Source organism: Fistularia commersonii, chromosome 23 (assembly GCF_037954325.1).
Source record: "Fistularia commersonii isolate RoL2024-O1a breed Wild chromosome 23, RoL_Fcom_v1.0, whole genome shotgun sequence".
NCBI classification, from domain to species: Eukaryota; Metazoa; Chordata; class Actinopteri; order Syngnathiformes; family Fistulariidae; genus Fistularia; species Fistularia commersonii.
In genome coordinates this window covers 5,351,489-5,364,919 of record NC_141306.1, presented here as the reverse complement: position 1 = coordinate 5,364,919, position 13,431 = coordinate 5,351,489, and the positions used below count along the sequence as shown (strand labels likewise).

The following is a 13,431-nucleotide window of genomic DNA, read 5'->3' as shown; positions in this document are numbered from 1 at the left end:
TTGAAAAAAATCTTCCTCCAGATATAAAAATGAACCTTTTCATATGGACCCAAACAAGTTTTGCTTAAAACCTAAATATTGAACAAGCGTATCTTAATACTATACAATATATAACCTAATATTGCACACATGCAAAATCCTGTTTTCTGCCTAAGTAGCAGGGTGCCAGTATTAGCATAAGGTCGCTATGACCACTGTACGCAGAGGAGAGGGCGTTTATGGGTCATGTTGTGATTTTCATGCAAAAACACCAGCAAAAAATTCTGGGATTTGTAGAATTAGCGATACATGCACTGTAGAGTATACCGGTGGGCCAGCTCTAATAGTCATTTGATATGGCTTTGCGGTTCAAATATAATTACAGTGCAGGCCAAATTTGGCCCGTGGGCCAGAGTTTGACGCCTATGTCCTAGGCTGTTGAAGGGTTCATTTTTATTTTTTTTATTTAACCTTTATTTAACCAGGAAAAAAGTCCCGTTGAGATTAAAAACCTCTTTTACAAGGGAGTCCTGGCCAAGAGGCACCAATAAGTTATAGACAGACAATATTACAAACAGTAAAAAGGAGCAATTACAGCTTATCAAGTTGACCTGTAGTGTTCTCAGTCTGGTTTTAAAAGGATGAGTAAGACATGCTACTCGACGGCAGACAACTTCTCAGAGTTCATCTGTGATGAGTTAAATGCAGAGAAGGAATTTCCAGCCAGGAGTTAATAACTTGACTTGACCAGGTTATGGTTGAGCCACATGTCCCTACGCGTCCCCTCCGGTCTGCCACCTCTGGGCGACCGTCCACCCCATCACTCAGAGCCTTCGGCTGCCGATCAAAACAGTCTCGGCTCTTCTCGGCCTTGACTCCTCAGTGGTGGAATGAACTCCGGAAGAAGGTCAGAACAGCGGGGTCGCTGCCCATCTTTCAACGCGAGCTGAAAACATACGTCTTCACCAAGCACTACCCCACTAATCGCACTTAGCCCCCAACCCCCAGACAAAAAAAAAAAAGATGAAATGAATGTGAATGCATGTATGTTTATGGTTCTGAGATGGCTATTTGGTTGAGTGGTCACTTCTGACTTCCAACCACTGGTACTTCGTCAAGCCTAGTGAGCATGGCACGCTTAAAACTAAAACCAGTCAAAATCGAGCTATGGGATGATGAGGAAGAGCACAGCCAAACCAGGATCTGCATGGATCGGACAAAATGGAGCAAGTCAGTTAAAAGTCAACACTACATTCTACCAACCTCAAATGAGATAATAGCCAAACTGAGCGGTGCAACAGTGCAAATTCCATTTGCATCCCAATAGCGACAAGCCAACAATGTCTCATTGCGCTGTTTGGGAAGTACACAGTTTGTTTTAAGACAATGACAATCTGTTTTTTTTTGAAAATTCAACATTTTGACAGGACAGGCAAACATTACCACACACAGGTAGCAGTTTTTACAAATGTTTATACATGCTAATCGCATGTTTATTTTGTTTTAATTATTACAAAATTCAATATTACAAGATGTAGATTACTACTACTACTACAACTGCTACTATTTGTTATAAAGCAATTTTTTTATAAATATTGGGGTAGCCTTTTTGAACGAATGTTCAAGTTATCTCAGACTTCGGAGTACTTTATTCATTTTGAGGCCATTTATAACAATTTTGACACAATTCTTGGAATATGTAATCCTCAAGTTTTCCAGCAGATAACAGCAGTTATATTATGTATATTATTAAGTCAGGATAGTGTTACCATGTAATATGCTCACGGGTTGCGTGTCAACCCGATCAATCAAATGAAAATAAATCATGGTTATTACCCTACAAGTGGTTTACAGTTTTTTTAAGTGAGTTTTTTTTATGAGAAGTTGTGTAACCAGTTAATCAGGATCAACAATCTTGTGTCTTGCAACCAGAAAGAAGACTAAAATTAACAGACTCAGCTTGCACAGGATGCCACGCCCCTGGGGGATATTATATCCACACCAGGAAGTCACAAATAAGACACAACCATCCCTCTGTGAAAAAACAGCGCATCTTGAAAAAAATTCAAAACCCTCCGGACTCCGGTTACACTGAGCGCTTCTGTGCATGAAGATGAGAATAATATACATTCATCTGTCCTGAAATGTCAAATGTGTCGGAAACAAGCCGAAACAAAATGCCCAATATAGAACATCACTCACCAAAATAGAGATTCAGGAGACTCAGAGGTTCCAATATTAGTGGAGAATTCTATTTAGTATTTTGGATATTTCTTTCGCATTATGTTCAATTTCTAAAAATAGATTTGGGTGATTTACAATCATCAGAATATTAAAAGCAAAATACTTGTTTGTTCTTCATTTTTTCATTTATTTGTGTTTTCTTTTTTTTTTACTCAAGGGTTGGATATTTGTATATTTTACAGAAAACATTCTGGTTTCAGGAAAGAATTGTGGAGGGAAAATGATCCAGGTCGATATTTCTTCTCCAAATATACGTCTGAATCTTCAAAAAACTTTTTATTACTTTTTTATGATAAAGTCTAAAAGTGGCCTTCATGGTATTTTGAAAAGGCTGGGCTGTCTCAGTTAACAGCAGGACAGAATACATTGTTTACCAATAATAGTGTGAAATAAAACCTTGCTAATGATCTATTGTCAGTCTACAATGGGAAATTAAAAGGACGGGAGGAAGAAGTTGTTTGGGAATTCAAGACGTGCACATTTCCGCCATTTTTTGCTTGTAGTAAACACATGTCCAGCTCTCTTGTGGGGAGGAAATGTGTTGAGGGAGGGTTTGACACGGACGGAAGTGATTTATAAGTGAGTTATAACAATGATTATGACATCATGACCCGGTGTAATACCTGAACGAGACAGTAGTGCCTAGTCACACCGTGCCATAATGATTTGGTTTAATCATAAACTACGCACACCAAGAAGTAATAACAGTCAGTAAAAAAACGTTATCTGCGTTTCTTCTCCAGTTAGTAAAACTGAGTTCAAAAAGACCTCATCCTCTATTTTGAATCCATGCGCTGGCTTCCAAGCCTCAACTAACAAAGGTCTCGCCAAAGTTAAAGTGTTTATTGTTTGTTTTCTCGGACAAGAAGTCCAATTCGCTCAAACAAAGGAAGTCTTCGGTTCGCTCACAGCATACAGCACGTTCTTTGAACCTTTCCAGGTTCGAACCAAATGTTGGCTGGGTTTGGACCCGGCCACCCTCCACCCCTTTGCGTGAAGTATAAATGGTAACAGCTGTGTATAATGAGTCAAAAGCTACATAGAATGGGATACACATTTACAGGCTGGGCCTTCGTGTTTGGGTTTACGTCACTTGCTTTGAGCCATCGTCTGGAAACCATTTCGCCACAAAAGAAAATTGTTTGTCATATTCCCCCTCGAAATATAATGGGGTAGTTGTAGTCATGGCCGTGTTTGATAAAGATCTGATTCACCTTGACAGCTTTTTTTTTCCCAGAATTAGAAAAAAAAGTCAAAAAGCAGCCTCCGCTTTGCAAGGCTATGGCTGTACTCCAGCAATGACGATGAGTTCTCACATGCATGTTCTTCGTAGAACTCGAAGGAGAATCAACACCAGAACCTGCCAGACACCAACACCAAGACTCCTTTACTAGTTTATAAAGGAGTTTTAAAATACCTTTTTAACCTTTGCATAAAAGAGGGTGGGATGCACATTTTGAGCTGAAGGGATGATATAGAAAAATTGATCCACGAAATTAAAATATGAGCATATATGCAGAGGAAAAGAGTGGCCAGGTGACCTCTCCGGATATACTATCATACTCAGTAAAGCCATGAAAAGATATGAAATACCATGATATAACTATATTTAAAAAACACCAATATTTATGAATTTGAATGTTGTTATGTGTGGTTGTAGTTTTAGTTGCATTTTGTGTGAGCAAAATCACACCTCCTGTCATATCTTTAGGGCCCACAAATTTCTCAACAATAAACAATTATAAAGACAGCTCTTCAAATCTGTTATTTGCACGCAGGGAAGGCTTGCAATTGGTAAGAGAACCTGGCTGTTCCCGCCAACCCCCCCCAAACCTCTTCCAGCTTATAAAACATGACTCAACAGGAATGGCACAAAATGTGGAATGGAAACAGTAGTAACTGCAAGTCCATTAAACAATCTGAGGAAATGCAGTAGAAATAAACTTATAGCAGCCATTCATCTCTATTTTTACAGTTATTTGTATACATTTTTGAAAATATGAAGGACATTGTTTCAATGTTCACAGTGCGATCTGTTTTAAAAGTCTGTTTGGATGAGATAAAGAACACTGTGACTGAAAGATAACTACATTCATAAAAACACCACGGTCACACTCATGTAAATGTCACATGACAGATGTTCTCCAGGCACTTCCTCAGGGTCAATAAATCAGCTAGGTGATGTGATTTACAGACCTTAAAATTACACAAATACTTTAACCCAGGCCTTCCTTAGCAAAAGATGAAAGAGTTGATTTCAGAATATTTTAGATAAATGTTTGTATAACAATAGGACACCAGAATATTATGTGCAGTGTCAACTGGTGCTGATACCATGTGGAAAGACCGCATGGGGGCAGATTATCTGTGAGCTTCTGCTGACATCTAGCGGGAAACAAGTCCTTGACATTTTGTTGATACGTTTTATATATTTTCCAAGCCCCTGAAAATAATATAATTAAATGTATCTCAGGACTTATTCCCCAAATAAAGCAACGTACTCTACAACTAGCTTATTAACAGGTGATTAATTGCAGCTTTGCATAATCTATCAAGTTCATGGTCTACTTAATTATTTAATGCCCTGAAGGAGAATGCTAATTGAAAAGAACCACAAATCTCAACACAACTGATCCAAAGTTTAAATTTACAGTTTATTAGTTGTACTATTAAAAAAAAAAAAAAAAAAAAAGCAGCAGACAAAAACAATGAAATACAAAAGAGGGACAAAAAAAAAGGTCAATGTGTGGTGGGTCACACACTGCGCAGCCTCCTCAAGCATCTTCAGCCTGCTCACACACACCGAAGAGCCTAGATGAAGGCTTTAATTGCAAACAGAGCGAGGGCCAGGTGGGAACTGGTTCTCGTTTTCTGGGCCGGTTGAGCTGATCGCTTTCCTCCAGGCCCGGCCGTATTACTTATGAAAACACACAAGATGCCGTTCTCCTTAGTGCGGAGATGTGACGGATGCAGATTTCGGGAGGGGGTGGCGGCTGGTGCTGAATAATACCAGTCACTGGACGAACTCTGCAGCCAGGGGAGATACATGACTGAGGTCCAAATGGACGCTGTCCACTTCTGGATAGATTTTACTGTGAATGCCATCTGCATGCAACAGGCTGGGGGGACCCTGGAATCGAGCTCTGTAGACTGAGCTCACGGGGCAGTTTGGTTTAAAGGTGTATTTAGAACCTTAAACCTGCGAAAAAATAAAAAAAATAAAAAAAATGTAGGAAAGCCATGCTTCAATTAGAGCACAGCTGGCTAGTTTTGCCCCTTTTTTTTTTTGAAATCCATACAGTCTTACATCTTTTTCAGTCTTTCCACAAGAAAATATAAGGGGGGCCAATTCTCTGAAAGGGGTTCAAAGTGGGTTTTTCCAGCAGCTTTCTTGTCAAGTTTTTAAATCGCTTACACAATAGAAAACAAAAGTTAATAAAAAAGAAAAAAAACCCACAAATTCAACAAAGCCACAAAGGGATACGTACGCAGAAAGGAGACCAGCAGCTGATCATGACCGGTGACAATTACAGTAGGCAGATATGTGGATCTGAGCATGATTTGGGAAAGGGGAGTCTGAGTCTATTGGGACCGAATGTGTGTTACAGACAGGACGCTGTAAGTAGGACCCCAAAAAAGGATGTTGATTTAAACATGTTATGTTACATAGCTACAGCACATTGAAAATACTTCTCCAACTCACTTTTCACCCCAAGAATGTTGAGACATTTTTAAATACTAGTAACATTGTAACCAGGAAATGACAATAATAATAAAAAAAAAAGGACTTTTAAAATGCTGCTGCAAGAGAACATTCAACTGTTGAACCCTCAGTCAAATGGCGTAATCTGTCCTGTAAAGACAAACTAAACACGGGGGGAGGAAGAGCTTCTAACGCATCCTGTACTCTGACGTCTTGGACATCTCACACAACTGGCCCTTGAAGTCGATGTCTACGGTGAAGTCCAGGTCTCTCTGCGGAAAGAGGAAAGATATGAGGGAACAGCTTTATTACCAGTTGTACTGAAGGCCGTTAAGTGCAGACAAACTATCAGACCCCCCCTCTCATTTTCAAATAGACAGGCTTGTCAGACTAGTTGAACTGCGGAAGAGCTTACATTGTTCTTGACGTTTGGCTTCATGCTTATAGTGCCAAAGATCTCCTCTCCGGTCTTGACCGTCAGATAATCATCCAGGTAGAAGACAGTCTGCTTCCAGTGGGTGTAGGGAGACTCAGGGCCTGAAAAGGAGATGGTAATTAATATTACCAAGTTATTTCTCAGGAGTCTGAATTCTGTCAGTTCAGGATTTTTGTACATTAACTTGGGGCTCATACAGAAAGTATCACGATGAAATCCCGGAATGGCAGCTAATAACTTTTTGCGCACAAAAAAATTCTTCAAAAGAAAAAGAAAAAAAAGTTGTAAATCTATTAATATTTTGGATAACTTTTTGCACCAAAGAGATTGCTAAAATCAATATTGTGGATTGATGGATGATAATGAATTTGATGAGTGAATTTACACAAACCGGGGGGGGGGGTTGCATGAGTGCTTAAAAATGTAGAAAGACTGAATCACTATACTGCATTAACTCAACCTGGATACCCGGCATCACACAACCTTGGAAACTTTTTCAACATTTCAGCATGAAGGTTCACGATGGGTGTTTTTCCTGATCTTATATCTCAAGTGCAATTGTCATAACTCTGACCAGCATTATCAGAATCTGCCTGCTGTTGGACTAGTGAGGGTAGATGGGCTCCAACAGAACAATTGTCTTACATTTAATGTCGCTTTTCCTCAGGTACTGACAAGATGCTAATTTTTGTTCTGTGACCACACTAATAGGGACCTAGTTTACATAAGGAAAGATCACTGTGAGGGAGTATACTGACTGGTAGAGAAACCGGTCCTCTTGTGGCACCGAGTGAACTCGATGTTAAAGTAGGTGACCAGGGCGTGAATGTAGTCATTCCTCTTCACTTGCAGGCAGAACGGCGAAGTGAACGTCAGGTCCTCTGCCTTCACTGTGTAGATGTCGACCTCCTACATGACAGATACATTTAAGACCTTGATCTAAAGACAATTCAATTCAGAACCTCCTCCTAAATAATCCAAGTGACCCACCTTTATCAGACAGGCATTGCTGACCAGCTGCTTCGGATCAACCACGTCCACCAGGGGTTCCTTAATTGCAACCTCCTTGATGCAGGACATGTCGAATCCGTACACGTTCTCCCACCCTAGTAGAGGAACGAGACCACAAAAAAAAACAAAAAAAACACAAAGCCTTTCATTCATGATCAATATTTCATAGGGACCTGAAAATTCAGATCATCTTCAAGGACACTTAGGACAGCATTGATAAAATGTATAATTTGAATTTAAAAACAAACAGAAGAGGTGAATCTCCTAGAAATTTATTTTTCTGTACAAATAAATTCTTGTCCATAAAACAAAGGTGATCACCCAAAGGCTGAAAGAGAATCAGGTAATCTACTTTTACTCACAGTGGATCTTGTAGTCTTTGTACTGCCTATCTTCGATGGCTGTGACATAAAGGGTGGCCCTGTCTGGAAAAATCAGTCCATCTGGTTTCTGTTGAGATATAAAAAGGGAAACTCAGTGATTAACATTCGATTCAGAATGTCACCCATGAGCTTGCAAAATTGTTTTTTAACGTGAAATTTGGTTTACAAAACAGACTCGACATCTGGTAACTAATCCCACAAGTGACTGCCAATGAAGCTCATTGACTTTGCATTGAGACCAATTTACTGGAATAAATGTAATTTCAAGCAGAGCAACTAAACATTTGTAGAGGTTTAGTGGGTCTTCCAAATAGCCACACGAAATGACAATTTGATGAAAAAAAACAACAAACAAATGAAATTTAAAAGGAAGTTGTTACATTTATGTTTATATTAACTGATGGGTTGACGTTGACATTCAACAATGAACTTTAACCAACAAAATATAATTGTCATAGGGTGTTAAAATGTCCCTCTGTGTGGATGACAGCATTTGTAGAAATGACTGAAAAACAAAAGCAACAGTTATCGCTAAACACTTAAAACAGATGCAATTTAGATTTAACCAATCAACACATTTGTGTCGAGGTGCCAATCCATCTAATTCATAAGTTCTGATCAAAAATCAAGAGTACAGGAGACTACAACTCATTGATCTCTGTGGCCACCATACATCAGCTTCCTTTGCTGCCTCCAGAATTACATTTCAACTGTATTTTTTGAAATGAAGACAAGGTACAAGTAAAAGATGCACACAGGTTGCATCAGACAAACACTCACCAGCCACTTGTCCCTGGCATAAAGGACTGTGTTGAGCATGGACTCGTAAAAGAGACAGTAGCCCATCCACTCAGAGATGATGATATCGACTCCTTCCACTGGCAGCTCCACCTCCTCCACCTTCCCTTTTATGATGGTCACAACTGAGGACAAAGAGAGGATCGTTCTGTTTCTCGCTGCGACTCTGTCAGACATGCATGTTGTTTGTAAGGGTTTCCTCACCTCCATCCAGCTTATTGGCCTTGACTATTTTCACAGCGTAGTCTGAGATGCTGCTGCACTCTATCTATTGAGACAAAGCCAGGACATTTCAGTTTGTGTTGGTCGTGCATGTTGTCATTCAAAGGGGGATCCAAATAAATGCAAACTGATAGTACAGCTGCAATTCCGAAACCAATGACTTTATTTATCTATTTATTTTTAATGGAACAAAGGAAAAACACGTTATCCAATCGTGCTTACCCCAATGACTTTCCTGGCTCCAGCTTTGGCCGCAAACATACAGAGGATGCCGGTCCCACTGCCCACATCAAGCACCACCTTGTCCTTAAAAAGATGCTTGTTATGGAACATGGAATTGCGATACGTCAGGGTGCGGACCTCATCTTTCAGCATCTCCTGTAATGGCAACAAGAAAATCCATTAATAACCAAGGCATTTAGATGTTGTGACACAGTGGAATACACGAGTCCCTGTGTGTATTTTAATATTAATTACCTCATGGATCCCAAAGTGAGCATATGAGTCAAAGTAGTAGTCCTTTGAGGTCATATCTTCGGCTGCAGGCTTGACTGAGCTCTCCCCCTGAGAAACCTCGACAAAAAGATATACAATCACACTCTGAATCACATAGCGAATAGCTGACGTGGTGCAAAGAATTATGGCCTCCTCGGCCGGGATTGGCAAACAGTTTTATTTTACATATCATAAAAGGGATCAATATCTTTGGTAAGCAAAGCAGGAATGCACGTGCTTATTAAAGCATTATTAATGCAAATTGTAACAGTTCAGCTCCTTAATTGACCGCGGGCCTGTTTTTTGCATTCAGTTCAATTCATCGCCATGGTCACAGATGTTGATCTGTTGAGAAAAATCATGATGTGACAAATTCTCGGAGTAGATGTCATTATTTCAAGAGGACCTTGATGTTCCTGTTAACTTCGCTGGGGTGTGAGCACAATTTAACATAATGCTGTCTTAACCATCAGAGATTATTTTTACATATATTCACGAGGAGGTTAGCTGTTGCATTTGTTCATCACACGGTGTGTGGCAGGTCCCATAATGCAAGCAATGTATTTTAACGACATGAATGAATGAATGAACCGTGTAGCTACACATGTCTTTACATTTCAACTGATTTTCTCCGTGCATTAGTACAATTAACATTTTTCTTGGGGGGGGGGGTCACTGTTTCTCGGCTTCCCCGCACTATTTGTCTCCTGGACTGAACCGGCGAACCGCCAGCATCCCAAAAATTGCCCCGGATCACTAAACAGAAAGACGCGAAACTCCACAGCGGAGAGAAAATTAAGGAGATATTATTGTAATTCCTGCTCGTGTGACCAGAAGATGTAACGTTGAATGTGGTGGAAACCCGCCCGGCGAGAAGTCGAGGTAGCCGCTGAGGGTCCAGCCCTCTTTGTGGCTCAGAGGACGGGACCACATGGTTCCACGGTGAAGATCCTCCGGCGTGTTCTTTGCCTTAAATACAACCGCCGGCGATTTCTGATCCCTCGATTACTAATGCGAAGTCTTGGCGGTTTACGACGGATCACACATTACTTTGTAATAGCTCTACCCGACCGAGAGGAACATTTACGGCTTTTAGGCAGGTTGCTACGCTACAAATTAGCCGGCCACTAGGAAACAATGTAATGATAGCAGGCGATTTTAATGTTAATGCCAACTGATAAGATAAAGTGTCGTATTCGTGACGGATATATGACATCTGTCAAGTAACTGGCGAGAAAGTGTGTTTTTTTACAGCGAGGAGGGGACCGGGTGCCTTCCAAGCACTGAAGTAGCTAACGAAAAAGCTAACATGATGGTTCCCATGCGGTCTCCCCGGTCGGCTGACAATAACGTCCCCGTCGCCGCATCAGACGAACGACACCGCGGACCGGCGTTATATTAAACGTTTCTCGGGATTCGTAAAGAGAAACAGTGAGGTTCAGTCGATATGTGGATCTTGAGGAAAATGAGCGCCAACACGAGACAACAATATAAATGAGGTTAATAGCGAAGTTAAAATGGATGCATCACTACCTGATGCGTATGTAACGTGAAACAGCTAAATGAAGAAAACCATACGATATAATTCTCGGAATGGGCCCACGGAGCATGCACAGTTTCCGAACACAAAGAAATGGAGAGAAATGACTTAGAACTCCGGTTTAAGAACCCATACCTCCATCCTCTCTGCTGGCGCCGCCATTTCGATCTTCTGCCTGGCTGCGTGAGATTGAACAGAAACAGTTTCCGCGTCTCCGCCAAAGAAAGAAGGCGTCGTTTCTTCTTCAGCTTGTAAAGGTTGATGAGCCGGCGCTGGTGACTCACTACCGCCCCTGCTGGTTTGGAGTGCGAACAGCTCCATGCATAGAACCGAAGCTTACATAAAGGGACGTTTAATTTCCTTATGAAACAAATGTGCTTTTATCAGTGTTTATGCTCCTAGGAGATGAATGAAGAAAGAGTACATGTGTGTGAATAAGAGGAACTCCTTTTACAGGGAGTGGAGAAGTTGGAGGATTTCAGGTACTTGGGATCAACAGTCAAGAGCAGACCTGGGCATTTTACAGCCTGTGGCCCACATCCGGCCCGCAAAGTATTTTCTTGGAATATTTAAGTATTTTCAATCAATATTGAATTTAGGAACTCCTTATTTTTTCCTTTTTGTTTAATTTTGTATGGATGTCACATACAAAATAATGTTGGTACATTTATATCGTAGCGAGTCATGAACGTTGGGGTTTATGTTGACGCTTATTTTCTGTTTGATTTTGGGGTTGCTAGGAATTTTGTGGGTGTGGTTTGGGGTGCAAGGAACTCTGTTTTTTTTTTTTTTTACCTGGAATTGAGCAGGAACAGCTGTTGTATTGCAGGCCTGTGAGGAGTGGCTGTGGCTTACTATTGCTTACTAAACAGACGTTTTACCGTCACCCAGTTGTTTCCCTGACTAAAACGCTACAATATGATCATTAATGATTTTAAAATTGAAAAAAGTGCCAAATAATGTTAATATTAAATTGCAATTTTCATATGAAGGTCAAAGAAGCCAGATTGAGATGGTTTGGTCATGCAAAGAGGAGGGATACTGAATATATTGGAAGATTGATGCTGGAATTGGAGCTGCTAGGAAGAAGGTGTCGAGGAAGACCAAAGAGAAGATTTATGGAAGCAGAGAGAGAGAGGATATGAAGGTAGTTGGGGAGAAAGAGGAGGATACAGAGAGTAGGGTTAGATGGAGAAAGTTGATTCGCCCTGGCGACCCCTTAAGGGAAAAGCTGAAAAGAGAAGATGTTCCTCTGAGTTGCAATCTTAGAGTGTAAGGCTCATGCTATTCATGTTCATTTGTATTTATGAGGAGAATTTAGCAGATGTAAAGCTTTTTTGTCAGACAAAGATTAGGAATGGACAAAGCAGAATCGTTACTATATATATTTTTAAATCATACAGCATATTCAAAGATTAGATCAGGGAAAAAATAAATAATGTCAAAACAGTTAGATCAAAATCAACCGGCAAAAATACATACATCTGTGATTGTGCCATTGCAACATAGAATTGCAAGAAATTTACATTAAAGATATCAAAGAATTCAAATACTCTCAAAGAACCTCTCTTTTTTCTGCTATATTTTTGTTCTGTTCACTTTCACTATATGTGTTTCTGAAAATTGAACCTGTCACATCATTCATCGATAATGTTCATACATATATGAGAGAATATAACACAGAATAACACATAACTGATAATATGTTCCTGATAATGACACAATATGTGCAGCTGATTTCTATAAAATGTTGGAGCCAGTTCAGTGAGGTGAAATGTAGACTGACTAAAAAAACATCTGTACAAATACACAGAGGTTTGTAATATTCAAATTAAAACAGTAATTAATGACTGTAGTTCCCACACAAACCTGTGTGCCAAGAGAAAAAAAGCAGCCATCTGGTGTTCGTTACAGTCATGTTTAGTCGATTACTACAATCACAAACAAATAGCTACACAAATAATAGCCATGACAGACACGGCATTAAAATCAGCCATGGCCGGTAATGCAATTATCACTAAATCAGTTAGTCTCATGCATGTTCCTGAGTAACATAATAATTTTTAACAAATGATTACATTTATATCATGACGTGTAACTCCGTTGACCTTCTGTCTTTGGTGTCGCGTGGGAACGTCCCTCTGGACCTATCAAAATAGTTTGTAATACATCATTCAAAATATAACCAAACTACAACACAGCAGAAGTTCACTTTGTTCAATTTAGCATTTATATGAGCAATGTTTTTTTTTCCTGATTTCTTACTTCATGTCTGATGTCCTTAGGTTCGTAAAATGCATCGATATAGAATTTAATTAGAATTGCCAATATTATATATATGCATTGTCAGTCAGAATGTAAATGGAAAATGACCAAGATGCAGTCTTGTATATTTAACGTCATTCTTAACAAAGACACGCTGCCCATTTTGGGGGCAAATGAAAGGATCAAGCATGAATCCCCATAAAATATCTTTCCAATCCAATTATGTTGCGAAGGTCAGTGACATGTGATTATTGTGCAATTGCACATGCAAGTCACTGGATGCTTCGAATCCTACGTTTTGGACAACATATGACAACACAAGATAATTCCAAAGTTATTTCTGCAGGATTCTGCG

At 39.9% G+C, this 13,431-nt stretch overlaps 1 protein-coding gene across 2 annotated transcripts; it reads right to left on the bottom strand.

Annotated features, from left to right (window-relative positions):
- Positions 1–4,858: 4,858 nt before the first annotated feature.
- Positions 4,859–11,034, bottom strand: prmt1 (protein arginine methyltransferase 1). Of its 2 annotated transcripts, none has more exons than XM_086170302.1 (10): positions 10,947–11,034; positions 9,254–9,349; positions 8,999–9,154; positions 8,759–8,822; positions 8,537–8,679; positions 7,736–7,823; positions 7,353–7,468; positions 7,121–7,271; positions 6,342–6,463; positions 4,859–6,198 (listed from the first exon to the last, which is right to left on the bottom strand). In XM_086170302.1, the coding sequence occupies exons 1-10, from the start codon at positions 10,971–10,973 to the stop codon at positions 6,115–6,117; spliced, it is 1,047 nt and encodes a 348-aa protein (XP_086026428.1). In that variant the 5' UTR covers positions 10,974–11,034; the 3' UTR covers positions 4,859–6,114. The 2 variants fall into 2 exon arrangements, with proteins under 2 accessions (XP_086026428.1, XP_086026429.1); XM_086170303.1 differs by having other exon boundaries at positions 9,254–9,340; positions 10,947–11,025.
- Between the last annotated feature and the right edge of the window lie 2,397 nt (positions 11,035–13,431).

Coding starts and splice junctions, on each gene's coding strand:
- prmt1 (XM_086170302.1), bottom strand. CDS start 10,973: ATGGCGGCGCCAGCAGAGAGGATGGAG. Junction 8,823..8,998: donor GAGCCAGGAAAGTCATTGGG/GTAAGCACGATT, acceptor TTGTCTCAATAG/ATAGAGTGCAGCAGCATCTC. Junction 6,464..7,120: donor GAGGACCGGTTTCTCTACCA/GTCAGTATACTC, acceptor TCTCCTTTTCAG/GCCCTGAGTCTCCCTACACC.